At 37.8% G+C, this 22,865-nt stretch overlaps 1 protein-coding gene across 1 annotated transcript in view; it reads right to left on the reverse strand.

Moving 5' to 3' along the window:
* Positions 1-22,865, reverse strand: part of TRPC3 (transient receptor potential cation channel subfamily C member 3) — a 326,064-nt gene that overhangs the window by 77,998 nt on the left and 225,201 nt on the right. Inside the window, exons 5-6 of the mRNA XM_089672160.1 lie at positions 17,663-17,879; positions 15,041-15,274 (exon numbers count right to left, since the gene is read on the reverse strand). Of these exons, the coding sequence (XP_089528286.1) occupies positions 15,041-15,274; positions 17,663-17,879 (451 nt within the window). The remainder of the gene's footprint in view (positions 1-15,040; positions 15,275-17,662; positions 17,880-22,865) is intronic.

Below are 22,865 nucleotides of genomic sequence, written 5' to 3' on the forward strand. Positions count from 1 at the left end.
TTCCTGGACATGAAATGTAATGCTGAACAATAAGAACAATAATCTACCAGTTTCCAGAATGCAACCTGTACATATTTGAGGATATTAATATTGGTATAAAACTGTGTGTAAGGGAGGGCCGTGATGCATTAAAAAAAACAGTGACATCCCATGCCCACTCCCCAGCAGCTTAATTGGCCAGATGGTCTCTGTCAACACCCTCTTGATACCAAAGAAAGGTGGACTGCAAACAGATTTGACAGCTCTTGTATACATCAAGCTAATGAAGACCTGTCATGTTATGAGAGCCAATATATCATTTTTCTTATCGACTGATGTCTGCTTTAACAGGACTTGCAATTTTCTTCATTTTTCACCCCTTTATCTATGTCACTTATTGTCTCTTTGTTTCTTTGTAGTATCTTTTTTTGTAAATATTTTATTTGCACCATTTTTTACCTTTTCATTATTAAACATATTTTGAAAAGAGTTGAAACTGTCTCTAAATGCCCTAATGAAAACTTAAAGAATCCCTATATCTTGAAGAGTGGTATTATATGATAAATCTCTGAATATACCTGTCTGTGGTGACAGTGTGTGTACAGACGTTTATTTTAAAATCATAATTGTTATTGCTATGCTTGCAAAATTTTCCTGCTTTTTGGTAAAAACAGGCAGTGGCAGTTTAATTGGTTAATTGCTTAGTTAACTTAAAGGAGAAATACAGCTGAAGCTCTTTTTGGCTGTACTTCTCCTGTGGATCACAGGAGTGCAGTTCATTCTGCACTCCTGTAGCCCGCTTTCATCTGACAGCAGGCTAAAGCCCGCTGTCATCTGGTGTCACTCAGCCTGTCCAGACAGGGGAAAGATCCCAACTTTAAAGTTGGGATCCACCCCAGAGTATGATGAGGTGAAGAAGCTGATTTCATATGGAGTAAATGTGAGTGGGCAATTTTTATTCTGAAAATGTTTTACCTATATTAAACATGATTACACTATGGAGGATCTTTGTGCTTCATTGATATGATCCTTTATGGGAGAGTGAGCGGTATTACTGTTACCTGTGCCTGGAGGAAAGCTTAAAGGAGAGGAGTATTAACCATCATTGATGGGATCCAGTGAGGATATCACTTTGTGACAAATATTACCTGTGAGGATCGTGGGGTGATCCCAAAAGCGATCTGGCCCTTGTGGTCATTGTAAGGAGGTGAGGGGGCATTTTGGCCACTGAAGGATTTACACCATTGCTGTGACCACGTATACACGTCATCACTTGCATGATTTAAAGTTGAAGCTCGAGTGTTATTTTCTTCAGTTATATTTGGACTTTTTTTGGTCTTTTTGGACTTTTGATTAATAGTTACACATTTGTTTATGTGGACCATTTTATGTGGTCTAGTGTGATTTGTGGCACATATCACTTTATATATAGGCGCATATCCCCATAATAGGGGATCCACCTTTAATTAATTACACTATCATTTGTGTGTGATTCATTCCTCAGTTGTGGATAGGGGGATTGTGGTTTTACAATTTTGCACTTTTTTACAAGATTTATTTCTTGTTTTCACTGTGTCACTATATTTCATTATTAGATCCTGGTAGGATCTTATCACTGTATTTTGTATTATTCACCATTATATGTTACAATTTTATTGATTTATATATTTTTATTAGTAGCGTTACACTATTTATTAATTATATTTAGTTGCACCCCAGAGTATGGAGCGGCACATGGCTCAGCCTCTCAGCAATCTGTGAGTTCTCACAGCGGCTGTGATTTTTAAGGCAACGATACAACAAACTGTATATTTTTTTAAAAACCATTATTGTATTTGTTCAAACCCCTATAATGACAAAAAGTCAATAAACTTTTTTTTTTGTAAGCATTACTTCACATATTCATGTTCTCCACAAAGTTATAACATTTTTTGCACATCTCTGTTACAAGGTTAATTTTCATAACCATACATATATTGGCAATCTCAATACAGTGGTATCCCCAGTTATTGCATATACCAAACATGCTCACACTAACACAATCTGTTGGTTCTTGATTGTTGGTTGGTCAGGGCCGAGCCATGCTCTATGTAGCTTATGGACGCCCTAGTGCCCCCATAGCAAGCAGGGGGGAAGGGGCCAGGAGTGCCAACGGGGGACCCAAGAAGTGGAGGGTCAGGGCTGCTCTGTGCAAAACCATTGCACAGAGCAGATAAGTATGACAAGTTTGTTATTTTAAAAAATATTCTTTACAATCACTTTAAGTTTTGGTTAGAGTAGATTATGCTTACAACTTTTGTTCAGTTTTTTCATGGTTTATGACTCTAGTGGGGAGTTCTCCCCTCACAGTTTATCCCTGCGAAAGGAGGATAACAAATAAGGGGTGAACAGGAGATGGAATCCTAGACCATATTAAAACTAAACTTTAACTTTCCTTGTCAAAAAGGTTTTTGGGTTTTTTTTGCTGTCTTGCTCCCATTAGAGCAATTTCTTACTACTTCCAAACGTTATAAAAAAAGTTTTGGCTGGAGTTAGGATTCAAATTTCTACACTCCCTATTAGGTTGATATGCCCATAGTTTAGAACAGACACTCTCAGTATGTTTAAACAAAAGCCGTGTAAAAATAATGGTATATTATAAAACAGTCTAAAACTGTAGATCATCCTGATGACATTGAAGAGATTGAAAATGTAGATAAATCTTTAACCGATGGAAAAAGCTCTACTCCAGATGGCTGTAAAACAAGCATAGTAAAAGGAATATTAAGGCATTCTTAATCCCCATCTAAAAAAAAAAAAATCTGTTTTTGCCTTTATGACGTTGAAAAATTAGAAATACAAATAGTATTTTTAAAGTCTAATATTAAACAAAGGCTATTTTAATAAAATAAAAAGTAATTTTCTTTTTTTGAGCAAATGGATAGCAACAAAACCACCAACGAAGACCAGCAAGCTTTTCAAATTCAAGCTAAATGTTGTTAACTAGGGATAGAGTCAAACTAATGAACTGCCATAGAGGATCTCTGACATATGTATCAACAAAATACTATTGTTTGTAACTGTCTGTTCTTCTCTGTCAGTGATTTAAAGTATAACTTTACTCATAACAACTAGATAAAAAATAATGCTATTTAGCAAGGAACATACATTCCACATTAATAATTATACTACCAAAATTACTGTTTGCTGTAAATTGCCTCCAGAATTGCTCTTGTTTCTTCTTGCTGAAGGCTACCATTTTGCTGAAGCCCAGTGAATCATAAAGCAGAAGTAAACCCATAAATTTGACAGTTTCTAAAAACAGTTATGTTCCTGGAATGTTGGGTTTACTGTCAACCAAACTGTAAAACCATCAAATAGCTGGTGTCATAACTGAGCACATATGCAGCACCATCACAGATGCAGATCAAACAGAAGCAGCTTCCTTGGTTTTAAAGGATAGGAGGGTTTAATTCCACTTTAGGGCTGTCAGCAGATCTGCCTCCACAAATTCGGCACAGTGCCTAAAAATGCCTAAAAATGGAGAGCAACTGAGCATGTGCAGAGCAGGGTGAGACAGTGTATTGCTATATTTTAAACAGTATAGACATTTATTTGTTTGTTTTACATAATTGTTGCACTTTAAATAAAAAAAAAAAATATATATATATCTTTAAAAAAAAAGTCAAACTAAGAATAACACTGTATTGTAGGCACCATATGATGCTGCTTCTACTTTTTTTTTTATCTCTGTCCATCACCCCAGGAACTTCTGAATGTTCTATGCAAAAAAACACTTTTAAAATTAATCCCTTCCCTGCCCCAACATGACAGTGATTAGGCCTAGCCAGGGGCGGACTGACCATTTGGAAACTCGGGCACTGCCCGAGGGCCCGGGGTCAGTAGGGGGCCCCATGAGATGCCCCTGGTACCTTTTTCATAGGCTTTTTTGAGTTTGGGCAAGGACACAGGGCCCCCATGATCCCCTATTGCCCGGGGGCCCCATGAGTTGTCAGTCCGCCCCTGGGCTTAGTGCATTGTAGGAACCAAGGAGAATATACATGTGTGCCTCATACCTGAAGTACTATTTTGTTGCATTCCGCAGTGGGTTAGGGAGGGAGTGAATCTGAAATATATAGGATAAAGCACTTTATGGTTTCTGACATTCAGTGTCATTCTTAGTTTGGTTTCTCTATTCCTACTAGTTTGCATAGACAAGAAAGACTTACACAACTGGCACACCTGGGCACCAGCAGTGTGAAGATTTCATGTATGATAAGTACATAGCATGCCCAAAATTCTCAATAAAGTCATTTACCACCTCCGCCATATCTATCATTCTCAATTTGGTGCTTTCATGCGCCATTTGCTACCAGATGATCTGGATTCATTGTTGCATGAAGCTTCCTTTGCCAACCCATTGTCCGTAATCTACAAGGCTCTTTTGCCCTCGATTCATACGATACATCTGCTGAGATCAAAGTGGCAGAACTAGGTGAAGACTGGGAAGACATCTGGAAGTATCCTCTTCTACAGTTGGTTGCCACAACGCTTACATAATATCTACCCTGACCTCAGCAGCCTCTATTTGCAGCAACACAGCATCTGAAGAGCTTTTCCCTGATGAAGCCACATGCTTGGTGGCATAACGAGAGGGGCGGAGCCTAGTGATGTCATTGCCGGCTTTTTCCGGAGCGGGAGTTTTAAATTACAAATTGATCTGTTACTGCTTCTATAATGTGAGTGAAACTCTGCAATTATTTTATGTGGAATTAAAACAGTATTACACTATGGGAGATGTCCTCTGTTCTTTCTATATGTGGAGTTAAGCTGAGAAGTGTCCTGTTTATACTGTCATTGAAGGGGTGCCTGTCATCAGCTCTCTGCTTCCATCTAGAGCATCTTTTTGGAATTACAATGCTTGGTTGACCTGTATTAATTTATGGGTCCATGGTAGGAGGTGATAAACCAAATCAAAGTTATGTTGTAAATGAATGCAGATGAATGATTAATGCTATTTATTTCTATTTATTTTCACTTATAATGTTTTCTATGCTATAAATCTTCATATTACATATTCCAAAATATGCTTTATGAATATTGCAATCATGGTGGACAATTTGAAATAGTTTTTTGAAAAGAGAACGGAACAAAGCTTTAAGCATTGCCTTTCTACTCTCTGTTTACATTGACCTCAGCAGCGTCTATTTGCAGCAACACAGCATCTGAGGAGCTTTTCCCTGATGAAGCCACATGGTTGGTGGCGTAACGCGTGGGGCGGAGCCTAGTGATGTCATTGCCAGCTTTTTCCAGAGCGGGAGTTTTAAATTACAAATTGATCTGTTACTGCTTCTATAATGTGACACTCTGGAACTATTTTATGTGAAATTAAAACAGTATTACACTATGGGAGATGTCCTCTGTTCTTTCTATATGTGGAGTTAAGCTGAGAAGTGTCCTGTTTATATTGTCATTGAAGGGGTGCCTGTCATCAACTCTCTGCTACCATCTAGAGTATCTTTTTGGAATTACAATGCTTGGTTGACCTGTATTAATTTCTGGGTCCATGGTAGGAGGTGAGCGGCCATTCATATATATTTTTAGGTGGAGGAACACTAAGTCAAGGTGGAGCACTGTGTTTTTTGATATAGACTTCATTTATCCGGAGCATATTGTATTGATTTTTCACCATTCAACCACTTTATATATTTATATTTCATATTTTGATTGAACTATCACATTTTAATCTGTTTATGGACTATTATGTTTATATGAGTTAGCGCAACACTATTTATGTATGTTTTAGCTCTTTCTTTAATGTTGTCTTTTTATTGGTATTTATATTTTATTTGTCTGAATATACATGGTGTAGAAGGTATTCAGTACTACTGCAGGGATAGCAATGAAATGGACAAGAGAGACAGGAGACCACTGGTATTTTCAGAGACTTATTTAAAGTGACTAATAAAGGAGATGGTGTAACTCCTTGGGCTCATCTAACTCATGGGGCTAGGTCACAATTTCCAGGTCTATAATCTCTAAAGTTCCAACATTATACCCATACACGCTTCAATTTTAATGGTCAGTAGACTGTTGGAATATCATAGTCCAAAAATTGTGATTCTAAAAGCAATCTTAAGCTGGGTAAACTCTTTTTGAATTTCAGGGGTGTCTGTAAATAAAAACATGCTGTGCAGCTTTGACTAAAGTTGAATAATGCCTTTGCTATAGGTATAGGCTATTTACGTAGCTCATGATGTCTGACTTGAAAACTCCCAGAACGTTCCTAGGACATTGCTCAGCAAGGTCTAGGTGGTACTGTTCACCTTCACCATCACAGGAATGAGCTCTCAAACTCTGAGCACAGAGCTAATCCATCAGGGGAGAGAAAGTGTATGTGAGATGGTTTGAATCAGACAATACTCACTCCTGTGATGGTGAAGGTAGTTGCTAAGCCTCACTTAGCATCGTTCTAGTAACATCCTGAAAGTTTTCAAGTCAGGCTTCTTGAGGTATGTAAACAGCCTACACCTATAGCAAGGGCCATATTCAATTTTGGTCAAAATGCTCACAGCTTGTTTTCATCTACAGGCATCGCTTATCGGCACAGGCAGTTTTTATGTAAAGGTGAACTGACCCTTTAAAGGCAGTAAATAGGGTAACAAAAGGGGCACATATAGCCTCGATTCTGAAAACAATTCAGGTTTATGTGATTGTACACCTCTAATAATACCTTGAGGACATCATTCATACTTGGACAGTTGTGAATGATAAATCTGATACAGAAAAGTTGAAATCTGAACAGATGCAATGGCAAACTACATTTTGTGCAGTTGCAACGATCATTGCATTTCCTTAATAAGCCTGTAAGTTCATATGTGCAAAACATCTTCTGAAGTGAGATAAACCAAATCAAAGTTATGTTGTAAATGAATGCAGATGAATAATTAATGCTATTTATTTCTATTTATTTTCACTTATAATGTTTTCTATGCTATAAATCTTCATATTACATATTCCAAAATATGCTTTATGAATATTGCAATCATGGTGGACAGTTTGAAATAGTTTTTTGAAAAGAGAACGGAACAAAGCTTTAAGCATTGCCTTTCTACTCTCTGTTTACATTGACCTCAGCAGCCTCTATTTGCAGCAACACAGCATCTGAGAACATCAAAGTGGAGAATGATACAGCTTCAGAAACCATGATGTTTAGAACCATATTAACCTAGTGGACTTTGGGTTCATAACTGTAAACAACAAATGTGTCACTTAATTTCTTGATGTTCCCGTGGGACAATTTGTACCCAGTTACAGTTTGCGGTGTACATTAGGGAAATATCATGGCATTTCAAATATATGTATAGTACAGATGGTAAGAACATTTCATAATGTCAGTACAATGGTGACATGATTTAAGCAACATCTAGATAAAACTCTTCTTCTGCTGATTGTATGTTAGGACCATTTTAAAGAGAGTTTTAAAGCACTGAAGATGGTGAGTATTGAAATATCTCTGCTCTCTGCAGCATTTTGACAGAAAATATTCTACTACAGAATACATATTCCATCTGAAAATGATTTCAGCATTTCGCAATCTATATACAGTAAGTCCTCTACATGTGAACATTCAATTTGCAAACTTTCAAAGATGCAAACGTGGTCACATGTCTAATCCTATAAAGATGGGTACACACACAGCAGGCTGAACGAAAAAAAAAAACCTGACAGATCCCTGTACCAACAAAAGCAATGTTGGTGTGGTGATCTCCCCCACTGTGCTTTTGTGTTCTGACCCCCCTACTCCTTTGATTGCAAGCACTGATCTTTGCTGGACTTACAAACAAGTTGGACTTACAAACGAGCTCCAGGGATGAAACTTGTTCGTACGTAGGGGACCTACTCTACATATCTCTATCTATTTGTTTTTCTATCTGTAATAATCACTCAGCCACGATCATCCCTCTTTTGCAGGGGTATGAATGGGATGGGGTACAGAGACATATTTGCCCTCCAGGCCAGTGCTAAAAGGATGTGTTGGGCTAGTGTCATTGAGTGGAGACACTTAACTATTCCAGCATTGATCATAGAGGGGCCTGCAGTCAGTAACATATGCTGGGCATTATATACTGTAGCATTATATACTGTAGCTATCTGCTCCCCCGTTCAGACCTGAGATCTCAGTGTCTAGCAGTGAGAAGTATTGGAACACCAACTTCTTTTGGGGCTCGAATATCATGTGATGGAATCTTGAGAAACAAAGGAAGCTGATGCTGGAAGATGTGAAAAGATATATTACAATAAGCCATGTCCTTTAGAAACACTCATCTTTCACAATCCTCACCAATAACTGTCCTACTATAGCATACTTTGCATGGCATAATCTGTTTAGCCAATACAAATCTGTCTCTAACTTGAAAGGCAGGTTGGTTGTGTTTATCCAGGCCAAGGGTTCCCAGTTCTCCCCTGCTTTATTTGAAATAAGAATGTGTGATTTCAGGTTTTGATGGTGGGATGATCAATGGGTCATTTACTTCAGGGAGCCATTATATCTAGACCTTTCTCCCCTGCTCTCTGCTGTCACATCAGATGCAGTCAATGTACCAACTGTTTGCTTGTCCACTGCCCACCTTACCAACAACACTCCAATGCTATTACAAAATTATGTGCTATCTCATATAAAAAAAATGTGTTTAGACTCAGCTGACACAATATGCGTTCCCACATACGTACCAAAATAGTGTAGCACTAGCACTGTCTCCACACAGACATTGGTTAACTCCTATAATTTGTGGCATAGTTCTGTAACTCTTTACACTGTACACTATGGACCCATTCTCTCAGTACTTCATTCTCTCTTTTCCCGTGAGGCATTTCTGGGCATCAGACTCCACTAGCCCAGTTACCTGTTACCTCATCCCAGAAACACTGATCCATATGTTAAACGTAAACCCCAGGGAGCTTGACTTTGTACAGGACCGACGCTTATTATCCTCAAGGCCTCAATCCATCTTCCATGATATACAGGCAGGGTCCTTAGGATGCTCTGTACCATGAATCGAACTCAAGACTGGGGTACCAACCAATAGGAAAGGAACCTAAGCACACAAGCTCCTTCACTACCCGGACCTTTTATCACCTATACCAAGTCACTTCCGTTTCCTGACTATTGCAGACCCTAGTAATATAGTAATTAGCAACTGCAATATAGCCTTTCTGGTTAGCTCTACTGCAGATTAGACATATGCACTACATCTTGTAGTGTCTTGTCCCCTGGTGTAAATCATATGTATGCTACGCCATGCATGCACCCCTTTACATTGTGTCCCCAAATCACTTCACACCAAGCAAAAGTATGTAATAATGTTTTCCAAAAGTTGTTTAAATAACAAGAATGTTACAGTCAGCTTCTTACATCCTTTCCTTCTGAGTGCCCCTTGCTGCCCCTGCAAATTGAAAGAGTCATACCTTGTAGATAGTAGAAACTCTTTAAAGTACCAAAAGTCCTTAGATCAGTTGTACAAATCCATTAGTGCTGGAACTCCGACTGGGTTCCCGCCAAATGGGGTAATCTCAAGTAAGGTGGCAATGACATACTCAGCACAGCTATTTTTCCCTTCCCATAAATCGAGCCACATCTCTCTCTGATCCAGAGGCAGTTCCCTCTTTTATACAGTTGCCCCAGCAGAGGTCCGTACCACCAGAAAGCCCAGGAAAACCTGTCCATCAGAGTTAACCTTTAACGCTCAGGAGGCACCAGCTCAGCAGAGCAACATTACCAAACAGTACAGAAATCAAAACAATAGAAAAACAGGAAATGCATAATTCAACATCTTTTTGGAAGCACATGCTTGCATTATGGTTATGAAGGAAACCCAGCAGAATCCTAACTGCCTAGCTGTCTGTTTAGAAGCCTAACTATCTGTTTAGAAGAACAATATTTTATTTTGATGCAAAAATAAGAATTACTACAGTCCAACAAAACAGTGAATGTAATACCTTGTTATGAAATCATAGGGCCATTTTAACTTTTGTTTTTGTTAATTTTTTATCAGATAGTACAAATGCATTTTAGAATCACCAAGTGTGTGATCTCCCAAAGGTTTGACCTCATACATTTGACTGTTTTAAACATATGGGGCTTTGAAATAAACACATAGGCAGCCCTTGAGCCAAGATATCTGAAACTCAAGTGTTCAGATGAAGATGCTTCCCATAAGACCTTGCAAGTAATGCTTAGTGTGATGCAGCCCTCTGGGTTTGATCTGATGCCATGAAGGGCAGGGGAGAGATCTGGGGTCTAATATACCCCAGATAACTCCAGCTGTCACAAGGGATGTTGTTCATTTCTTGTGATAGCCATAAATATGATAAAAAAGTAAAGAAACAGCGTAAAAAAAAAATTACATTAAATAAATAAAATTAACAAATTAAAGTGCCCCTGTTCCCCCCATGCTTGCATGCAAAGGAGAATGCATGTGTAGATCTCACATGCATATGTAAACAGTGTTCACAGCACACATGTGAGGTATCACTATGAACATTATAGCGAGAGCAATAATTCTAGCCCTACTGGGTAACTCTAAACTGTAACCTGTAAAGGCTTTTAAAGAGTCACCTATAGATAATTTAATGTACCTTGGTTCGTGCCATTCCATAAGCATGACATATTTGGTATCTATTTACTCAGTGTAACATCATCTTTTAGATTTTACCAAACATCTGGGTAGTATATTGTGTTTTTGTGCATTAAAATTCATCAAAGTGTATTCTCCCCGAAAAATTAGTTTGAAAAACTGTTGCGCAAATACCATGTAACATAAAAAATTGCAATACCCACCATTTCATTCTCTGAGGCCTCTGCAAAAAATATTTATATAATGTTTGGGTGTTCTAAGTAATTTTCTAAAAAAAAAATGCTAATTTTTACATGAAGGAGTAGGAAAGGAATGGCAGAATTGTCTGGGGACTAAAGTGGTTAAGATGGCATTGGCGTCGCACTGACTCTGATAACATGTATTTATTCTTTTGCCTATTTTTGCTGTTAATATTGTACATGTAAGAAAAAATAATAAAAACTCTTGAACCACAATTACACTCAGAAAGCTGTTAAGGGTTAACTTAAAGTGGAACTTCGCTCTTTCAATCAACATTAACTATTTTTAATCCTTAAGCTGCTAGCAATTATAAATAAATATGAGAGTATATGATATTTACTTGTTTTAAACTTTTCTTTACATTTCTTCAGTTATTTCCTGGATTCCAGGCCTAGGTAAATTATGTTATACATCCCAGGAGTCTTCAGGAGGAGAAGAAGGGTTTTCTAAATTAAGCACACCTGCATACCTGAGCTAAGGGCAGATGAATTCCAGGGCGTGAATGCTACATGAAACATCTGCCCTTACTCAAAATGGTCATGGCCAATACTAGGGGTGTTTTTCAAAGTGATTTCTCAGCAAAACAAAGCACAAAGACATGGATGGACGAGTTTTCTTTGAATGTTAAAAATTAATGAAATGGATGGACGAGTTTTTTTTTATAGTAAAAATGATTCAAATAGTATTTTTGGTTCGTGGTGCTCAGATGCAGTGTAGTGCTGCTTTAATATCTGTCCCTTCATGTTCTGTTATTATCTGCATGGTCTTAAAATAGAAATGTCTTTGTTGTTTCTGAGCATCCTATTGTCCTTTTAAAATGTTAAAACTTGCTACACACTAAATGATCGTCGTGATTGTCACACAATCATTCATACTGAAGGACAATCTCCGTATGGTCACCTTTACATGAGGCATACTGCATTTGCAAGGGAAGGGTACATCATTACTGTAGCCTAAACGATTACTATTGCACGCGACTGCTCAATAGCTAAAAAAACATCTCCCAAAGATACAAGACATCAAACAAGCTGCTATTTAGTAGAGAAAAAAACAAGTTCCAGTTAAATGCTTTGATCAATTCATAGTGTGCTCAGCATCCACATCGCAGAGCATGGCCAAGAGCAGTTTGATTAATTACAAACCTTACCATTTGTGTTTCTATGTCCCAGTCTAATGACAACCTCCATTTCTACAATGTAAGTAACCTGATACAGGCTGTCTGTGATTTATTAACATAATAATTACTTGGCAGGTCTGACACACACAATAATTCATGAAACACATACATCTAGAACAAAAACAAACAATATTGAATTCAGATATCAATATTTAGATAAAAGGTCTCTGTCCTATATAACACATCATGTTATTAAATTACTGCTCGTCTAATAAAGGTTAATGCAGGAAATTGAGTACATGGTATGACGTGCTACATTTACTTATTGCTAATTGGATAATACTACTTCATCTTGCAACAGTACTCCAAGCTAAAATATGCTTATATACAGTATTGAGTGTATTTTATATGGCTTGGGGTAGGGTATATACTATAATTTTTGAAAATCCAAATATTCTAATTTAAAGTTTCCTGTTTGCATAAAAAAAACATGCATTTAAAAGAGAGCCTGAGAAGTACAGGAGATGAGTCTATTGAGTCAGAGCTCTGACCTGGCTACAGCATGGCATCTTAGGCGCACCCTGAAAACCCTCCTCTTCAGGGAAGCCTACCCCAACCTCACCTAACACCCGACCTCACCTAACAACTAACCTCCTCCACTCCACCCACCACTCCATCCCCCACAGCCATCTCCTCCTGTGCCACCTTCCCCTCCCTCCTAGATTGTAAGTTTGAAAGAGCAGGGCCCTCGAACCCTTCGTGTATTGTATTGTTACTGTCTTGTCTCATGTTATGTCCCCCTTGCTACTGTGCAGCGCTGAGCATACCCTTTGGCGCTATATAAATACTGTATAATAATAATAATCTTAGAACTGGTCTGGTATTAGTCTGGTATTAGGAATAGAGACTGAAACCATGGTATTCTATATCATGTTAGCAAGAAATCTGAAGCAGTTGTATGCAATTAAAACAAAGAACTCTATGCTTTTACCATATTTCTACAAGGTACTATCAGGGAGTACACAGTTGACCACTGGGGTATAAATGAGTGGTCCTCATGGCTTTGTCCAACACATATCTATAAGGAATATACATCTTGCTTTTTGGAATGTGATGGCATGTAAATACCTTTTCTGCCAAGAAGTGTTGGCTCTCAGTGGCTCACACACATTTGTGATCAAAGGATGCAGCATGAATTTATAAGTGAGAGTCAGGGGAAAAAAGATCTTTCATGGTTGAATGGTGACCTTATTTCCATTCTCCCTCATTCTGCCTATGCCAGCTTAAGACAAAGGTAGGTTAAATAGACAAACATTCATATTATTGTTATCTTTAATTTTATTATGGTGCTTGTCTCGTAGCCTCCCTGGAGGTTTTCCCGAGTGTAGCTTGGGGTAAAGTTTCAGTACCACAAGCGGTAACCCCGAGCTACACTCGGGCTTACCATGCAGCGTTGCTCCGCGATCCCTCGGTCACTTACCTTGTCCTGCGCTCCCGCGATGTCCCTCCTGCAGTGTCCCCGGCAATGTCCTCCTGCGGATGCCGGCATCCATCATCTGGGTTTCGTCCTCTGCGAGCGTCGGGACGTACAGGGGACGGAACGGCGGGAAATTTGAAAATGACAAAAAGTGACATTCACAAAAATCACTAAAATCACATAGTAAAACATTACTGTACCAAACCATTTCACATACATTTTGTCCCTAGAGCTTTGTCCTGTGCCCTTCCTTCATTATTACTGTTCTTTCTACCTGGAAACTGAGAAATGTCCATGGCGTCCAAAAAGCGTCCCTTTAGGTCAAAAGCGGTTTTAGACCAGCTAGAGAACAGCGATAGTAAATTAGAACTACTTGCAGAATTGAGTGATAATGATTCGTGGGGAAATTCATCATCAGACACTGAAAACGATTTTGCGACTTTGCTCAGCGATGTGTGAAATTGGCGCTATATTTCAAATTTCAGTGTTTTTGGTTTGATTATATTATTGAATTAAATTTATTATTATTATATTATTATTTTTATGATTATTTATTAAATTATAATTTATGATTTCGTGTTTCAAGTTTTATCCTACCCGGGATGTTTACTAGACTCTTGTTCGGACAGATTTCAATGAGTTATTCCTAAGAATTACAGGCCTACAAAATAAACCGCCAAATTTCCATGCAAAATAATGGTACCGCTTTCAGCACCACAAATCTGAAATAATCATATCGCCAGGGAGGTTAAATACCTTAGATTGTATGCCCCTTGAGGGTTAGGGACTGATGTGAATGTACAATATATATGTAAAGCGCTGTGTAAATTAACAGTGCTATATAAGTACCTGAAATAAATAAATAATATAACTTTGGAGCATGCTATGCATTAAACAGATACGAGGGGTATTCAAGTCAAACTAGGACTTTTACTTTTACAGGTATAAAAAGGGATGCTAGCATGGCGGTACTACACGCAGTAGTAAGTGCCAGATGTGTCCTATTACTGATAGGCGGCGCACATGTTGTGGGCCAGTCCAGAGACCATTAATCAGGATGGCAGACAACATGCGTGCATGGAACAGTGCGTGGTGATGAAGATTCTTCAAGCACAGTACGGTGATGAGATGCTGAGCCACAGTAAGACATTTGAATAGTGCAAACGTTTCAAAGGTGGACATACGTCTGTCAGTGATGATCCCAACCATGGTGGTTCCCAGCCCACAGCAGTCATTCCTGCGAACATTCAGTGTGTGGAATGCCTGATCCTGGATAATTGACGCATAACCTGTCGTGAAAATTGCACAAGAGACAAATCTTTCTGTGGTAACGGAGAACACAATGATGAAGAAGTGAAGCAGGCTGTCCTAGGATGGTTCAAGCCTACTGAGAAATCTTTTTATGCTGAAGCTTTCCAGGCATTAGTTATATGCTGGGATAAGTGTATGCAGGGGAGTATGTAGAAAAATAAATGCAGTTTCCACTTCTTTAAATTTTTCTTTTATTATATAAACTCAAAAGTCCTGATTTGACTTGAACGCCCCTCGTATACCACCGAGCAAGCAGAAACGTATATTTAATTCCAATCATGAATGCCACTGTGTTCTTACCGTAGGTAAAATATTCCACTTCAGGAGGAAGAGTAACCAAGGAAAGGTCACTTTCTTGAATATTTTGGTCCACATACTTTTGAGCTTTGCTGGCTTGCATGAAAGCTAGTAGTCTGGCCGTGAAGGCTGCGATAAAAATGGACAGCATTCCAAAATCTAAAACATTCCACAGCTGAAGAACATATTCCCTGGGACCTTCTATCCACAGCTCCTTACACTCCGACCACATCATGCCTGCAAAAAAAAGCAAAAACCATACAGCTTATTCTAATGCTTAAAGAGATAATTCTGTTTCATGAGCCACTGCATGGCTATCCAGGGAACAAATTTTAGGGCCCATTTCCAATGTTGCATTGGAAAAAAAAATTATGCTTCTGGCTTGCATGTGCTTTGCTTCCAGTTTTGCGTTTTCTGAGAACCAGAAAGAAAAAGCTACGGTCTGCATTTGGTTAACCTGCAACTCACAGAAACGCATACACTGAAAATGTACTATTAAATCGGAACTGCGTCCTCTCAGTGATTTTCATAATATCCAAGTACAGAATACTTCCTCAAGTATATTGGGGACTTTTGAGGTGCTCACCAATAATACATTCACATAAGTATTAAAATGTAGCCAAAATGTATTGAATCACAAAGTTAAAAAGTTCATAAAAACTCCACATAAACACATGGTGTGGTTGATATCAGTTTTACAGCGACACATTGATTTTTGTCAATCCCAACACGTTTTGCCCACGGGCGCTTCTTCAGGGGAGAGGGCCGCTGATTGTCCAAAGTTATATGTAAGGAAACATATAAAAAGACATATAGAGATTAACAAACCATACACAAACATCATAATACCAATATTTGGTATTATTAAATCTGCCGTTAATGTCCAATCGTGCTTACCCAATAATTATCATTATTTTAGAAAAAAAAAAAGAATGTTAATTATTGGGTAAGCATGATTGGGGGGCATTAATTGCAGATTTTATGTGGAATTTTTAGGAATAATACTTTTTCTTTGTGATTCAATAAATTTTGGCTACATTTTATTACTTATGTGAATGTATTATTGGTGAGCACCTCAAAAGTCCTCAGTCTATTTGGTTCAGCAATTATCTATTATAATAGGATGTAGGTGCAGATGTGTTCATATTGACAACCCACATTACCAATCTATATTCCTTAAGTATACTTAACATCTGCCCTTGAGGCGCTCCCTCTTATTGCTCTGTCACTGTTGCTACCATCCTCTCCTGGTATTCTTCTGGATCTGGTGTCTTCTTTCTTCACCCATTTGACAGCCACTGATGACATAACTTCCATCGGAGCTATACTGTGCTGGGACCTGGCTTTTACTCTTGGCATTTTATGGATGCTGAGATTGTACAGTACAATGCACATTCACCACAGTTTACGCACAATTTAAAAAATTGCTGACAGAAAGGCAAAAAAGCTACAAAGTCTTGTTTGCCATAAAACGTTAGCTGATAACAGTTTTTAAATTTTATGTTTAGTTATGCTTTAAATGGTTCCTAACTGTTTCTGTGCAGTCTGGTTTCTTTACAAAATGCAAGCACGTCCAAACCTTAAGTAGGTTACACTAAGTATACATAGATATTACAGTTCAATAATTCAGCTTTGGTCATGAACACTGTCTGCTAAAAGGTTAAAATTCTCTCAAAAGTGAGTCATTTATTGAACACGGTCACGTAGTGCATTATTGAAAGGTTGTGAAAATCAAGCCTATGCGCGAGGCGTTAACATCTTAAAGGTGTGAACTGTTCATATTCAGCAGAATACCTGTTTCATATATCATCAACAGCAGCACAAACAACACAAACAGGACAGAAATGCATTAAGTCAAAGCTGAGCATGATGATAGATGATAGCAAATTATTATTTTTTATATTTTGTTCTATATTTGCTTTATTTAGGGTAAAACACTGTGACATCCACATACAACTTGGTTGAACAGTAGTATGCATAGTGCAGCACCCAGAACAACCAAATGTAAGTCATGTTTAATTGTTCTTACTGCTCTTAACATGCATCAAAGAACAGCTTGCAAGGAGATATTTTAAAAAGAAATGTATTATCTTGTGGAAAGCATAGTTAATGCAATGAGAATATGGAAGGGAAAAGTTTGACAAAGACCTTTTCTGCCAGTCATTCAAAATAAATAGGGGTAAACATACTGTCTAGGTAGCTTGTGATGCTGTGCTGGGGCCCAAAAGGCTAAAAGCAGTTCATTAAAGGGATACTAGGGGTCAAGGTAATCCCTTTCACTTCTGATCACGTTCTTCTATATTCCTGAACTATATACCTGTAAAAATGCTAAAGTTCTTGCCTGTTTTGCCATGTAACTTTATATACTGGAGTAGTGCTGGATCCAAGGGTCTGGATGAAACTAATTTGGTTGTGATTAAATAAATTGTGCAGAGAATAGAATCAAAATTGTATGCTGCACATACAAGTAAAGGATACTGTAGGTACCATGTTACCTAATAATAGAAACAGATTAGCCAGATGTTATCATATCAAGACAGCATATATGCAAGAACAATGAATAGGAATTCCCACCAATTTACAACAAAGGCAAATTAACCAAATCTAAAAGAAGAAAAAACCTACCCAGAACCCACACCATTATGAGCATTTCTGTCCACGTAAATCTTGTGGTCTTCACTCTGAAGATCTGCTTTGGGTACTCAATTACAGTGATGTTTGGTAAAGTTTTAATGCCTTCGAATCTGTCAGATGCATTAAATACGAGCAGGCACAGAAAGATAATAAATGAAGCGGCATGGGCCACAAACTTCATGAATGGGCTGCGGAGTATCTTGCCAAGCTAAAAAGTAAGCAGAGAAAAAAACAGTGATCACCATGTTCTCAGTTTTAATTAGACAAAAAGTGGCAGTTGAAATTGTGTTCACTGCTGCATCCCATGGCAGTGCATGCTTATGTGCCAGAGTTAATAAATGGCACATTCATCTGTTAACTCCATGGAAAACTTAGTCAAAGATTTCCAACCCAGTCTTCCACCTCATCATTCTCAGGTAAACATTTTTAGACAGCAAGTCTACCAGGTCTAGCTGTGTTTGAATAATGCAGGCGTATGGACAGACAAAGCCAAACCAACCAGTCAAGTGGTATGTCTTCAGGCCAACAGTCAGCAATGGTAGTACACTAACAAAGGGCACGCAAACAACAGGCCACTGAACCAGTAGGACCAAAGACAAGCAGCACATGGCAAGCAGAGCAGGTGATGTAATGCAAATGGCGGCTACAAATACGTTAGTCCATGTGCAATGGAGTACTACAAAGTGCAAATACTTAAAACAGACTATAGGTTGATAAATTATTCAGTGGGTTGTCTATTTACACCATTGGGTAACATTAATGTAGTTTTTAGCCACTTTTAAAACCCTATCTGCTAAAACACCCAGGGCAAATTCAGTTGGTCATTCAGGGTTCAAACTAATAATTTGCTCTTGAGCCCTTCTCAAGTCCAGTACTGTTGATGCATGTCTTTCATTGCTAATCGATGCCTTGACAAAAACACATTAACTGTGTCTCTATCTGATGCTTGTATGATTACTTCTAAGGCGAAGCATTGTATGTGCATTTTTCTGTTTCTTCTTGAGATCCAATTAAATATTGAATAAGAAAAAAAGCACCCAGGGCAGCTTCCTCTTCTACGTAGCCACAACCCTGGCCCTTTCCTAAGTTTGCCGTATATCCAGAGAAATATCACAATATAAAATGTTTTTCTTAGTTTATTATACACATTGTACTGTCTTTAAAGTAATTTTACACAAAAGGAGACACTTTTTGTCCCATCTCTGAATGATTGGATCAAACAGGATGCCTTGGAAAATATGTAACTGCTGGCTACATTTTTCACAAATGGAATCTCTGCAACCTTATACAATAGAGTAAGTACATTATGTTACTCTTCTAGTCTGACCCTCTGAAAAGTATAGATAAAGCACACACTGTCTTTTTATACTACTTTAGATACTCTGTAGTAGTTATTCACAACTGGGGCTCCTTGGAACCCTAAGGTTACTCCAGAGGTTGTTAGAGGTTCCTTGAGCTGTGGCTGATGGACCTCATTTTGATGATGACTGCTTTGTCCTGGGGCCAACATCACTTTGCAGAGCTATCTGCATGCCACCATTTAATTTTCTGTCTGTAAGGGAGCAATGTTCCCACTATCCACCATTGTAAAGGTCATTTTCCCCACTGAGAGCGAATGAACTGGCTTTAGCAGGGGCTCCCCAAGACCTAGAAATTATTAAAGGGTTCCTCTGGAGTAAAAATGTTGGGAAAAAATCCACCCTAGAAATAGCTTGGATTTTGTCTTTTTTATTGTATTATACTGAAAACCAAATAAGATAGAACATGTATTAAAAAGAAATCAAGGTATTATGTAACAAAAGCAACACAGTTTTACATTTTTAGGAAGACCCTAATTTTTGCTTTCCTTTTTTATTTGTAAATTACACTGTAAATGTTTATAATAAATCTGTGCATTTTTACAGATTATGTATTTATATTCCTGAGAATGTGACAATCTGTTACTGTTTATTGTGCTCTAAGGGGGGAAGAGGTACATAAATTATCAGAATATCCTGAATTTCTTTAATGCTTTACTGTTTAGGTTTCATTATGACAAATCTAAATAATTCCAATTAAATAAAAGTAACCTCTTGTTGTTTTACTGGAGCCCTGATATTAGACTGCAATCCATTAGTATAAAAAGATGAAGTGGTAGCAAAGCAGTGAATCATAATTAGACCTACACAATAATGATACTAGAAAATATATATTAAGCCATACTTGTAGATATGGTGGAGTGTGTCTTCTTGTGCTATGTAAATATTGTATTTCATTTAAATATCACTAATTAAATAGTAGTTTCCTTTTAAAGTGGACCATAACTAAAAATGTGAAGAACTGCTGTTATAGGTAACATCCAGAAATGTTTACTGTCTGTGCCTAAACAGTACCTAAAAATTCTACCAATAGAGGCTGATTTACTAAAGGAGTAGATTTTCCCATTGCAAAATAACTTTCACTTGGCTTAGTAAATGAGATGAAACTGCTGACTTCAACCATTCAATCATGTGCAAGGAAAAAATCCTTGTTTTTTTTAGGCTTGCTTGCACATGATTGTGTACTCTGTGCAAATAATTTTCACTGTATTTACTGCAGAAATTTATTTGCAAAGTAAAAATTCAATTTGCTAAGTGAACCGTTTAAACTTATTTCATAAACCAACCCGTCTTGTCTTTCCTACTGAAAACTAGCAGTCGTTTATAGTACCTAGTACTTCTGTGGCTTGAGCTCCATAGCTGTATATTTGCAGTGTGAGATCATCTAAAGCGAACCATACACAGCTCAAAATTTAAGATATGGGTGGCCCTGCAAGCACCACCTGGTTAGAAAATCATGATGGAAAATTATAATTTGAACACTGGCGGTCCTATAAGATGAACTAAAAACTAAGCAGACCGTGCATCAATGTAATCATGTGAATATATATACAGCATAAAATGCCATTATTAAAAAAGTCCCAAATTAGTGAAACAAGTGCATGTGCTTGGGCTCAATTTAATTGCAGTGTCTTGGTTCATCAATCATCTCAAAGTGCTCCACTGTGCTCAACAAGGTGCCCCACATGGACTAGAACTCACCCTTAGCCAATGACCATCTATCTCTAGGGTGGTCTATAATGCTTTAGGGACAGTCCCCAATGAGCCAGTTGTTTCCAGATCTCCGCAAGTTTGGGATAAACATATCACCACAAGAAAAGCAAAGAAAGAGGATCTTCCATAGTGTAAAACTGGTAATTTGATTGGGGGTAAATGTATTAAAATCTCACACCTGGTGTATTATTAAAAAAGTCCCAAATTAGTGAAACAAGTGCATGTGCTTGGGCTCAATTTAATTGCAGTGTCTTGGTTCATCAATCATCTCAAAGTGCTCCACTGTGCTCGATAAGGTGCCTCACATGGAATAGAACTCACCCTTAGCTAATGACCATCTATCCCTATAGTGTCTATAACGTCCCCAATGAGCCAGTTGTCTCCAGATCTCCGCAAGTTTGGGATAAACATGTCACCACAAAAAAATCAAAGAAAGAGGATCTTCTATAGTGCAAAACTGTTTGGTAATTTTATTGGGGGTAAATTTATTAAAATCTCACTCACAAATAAAGTGCCTATGTCCTCACTTGGTGTACTCAGCCTTGTTACTCCTACTACATGGATGTGCTAAACGCTCCACGGAGCACCATGCGTTCCACAGGGCGGATGTGACGTCTGCAGAAGTTGTGTCATCAAAGCTCGACGCGTTTCGATCAAAGATCATCTTCAGGAAGTGCAAAATCTGCCATATTGGTAATGGTATTTATACTCTTTAGCTGGATAATAATTTGATATATGCAAAACTGCAACATTTCTAAGTACATTCGGTGTTACACATTTTTGTGCTATAACTGTAATTAACATAAACTAATTTTATTCCCTGAAAAGTCTGTTAGGAAGCAATTTAGATCTATTTCAATATTTAACCCTTCCCGTGTTAAAGTTTGAAGTTAATATATCCACTTTTTTCGGTTTTTGGGATTTCTCTAACCATATGGGATCCTCTCCAGTGTCTATCTATTTTATCTTTAGCAAAAAAAGAATTGTGTTGGGTCTTTGTTGTGCGTATAAAATGGCTTGAAATACTGTGTTTCTGGTACCCCTTTCTAATATTGGTAATGTGTTCAATTATTCTTTTAGTAAGTTTACATGTAGTTCTACCTACATATTGGTACCCACAGGTACATTGTAACAGGTAGGTGACAAATTTAGTTTGGCATGTAATAAATGGTTTAATGGTATATTGTTTTATTTCGTAGTTTTTTAGCCCCCCCCCCCCCAAGAAAAAGTTCTACTTCTTTTTGGAAGGGTTTTTTTTTTCAGGTGTGGGTATTGTGGCCCATGTAGACATGCAAAAAATCTACCCAAGAAATCATTAGAAAAATATTAGAAAGGGGTACCAGAAACAGAAATAGATCTAAATTGCTTCCTAACAGACTTTTAAGAGAATAAAATGAGTTTATGTTAATTATAGTTATTACTTAGGTGTTTCATCCTATTTAATTTATTAATAGCATTGGACTCTTATGGGCAGACATTTATCACACTGTATGTGTAAAATATATGCTAAGCAGCTTTCAGCATAAAAACATTAAGAATATATAATTATTATTTATTTTATATTTTCAATTTTTCAATTTTTTATTTTTTAATTTTATTTTTATTTTGAGTTGTTTCCCCTTTAAGGGAACGGTTCCTGCATGACATCATGGACGGTTTTATATAGAATGGTATTAATGTATATTAGTCTGAATGTATTGGTAAGGCATAGTAATGTCAGCACAAGTTGTATGAAGCCCATTAATGTGTAACACCGAATGTACTTAGCAATGTTGCAGTTTGAAGGGTATAAATACCATTACCAATATGGCGGATTTTGCACTTCCTGAAGACAATCTTTGATCGAAATGCGTCGAGGTTTGATGATGCAACTGCCAATGTCACATCCGCCCTGTGGAGCGTACGCCGCTCCGAGGAGCGTCTAGCACAGCGACTTTCATGTAGTAGGAGTAACAAGGCTGAGTACACCAGGTGTGAGATTTTAATACATTTACCCCCAATCAAATTACCAGTTTTACACTATGGAAGATCCTCTTTCTTTGCTTTTCTTGTGGTGACATGTTTATCCCAAACTTGCGGAGATCTGGAGACAACTGGCTCATTGGGGACTGTCCCTAAAGCAT

Source organism: Staurois parvus, unplaced genomic scaffold, assembly GCF_062004578.1.
Source record: "Staurois parvus isolate SC_StPar_1 unplaced genomic scaffold, SC_StPar_1.0 ptg000122l, whole genome shotgun sequence".
Classification (NCBI taxonomy): Eukaryota; Metazoa; Chordata; class Amphibia; order Anura; family Ranidae; genus Staurois; species Staurois parvus.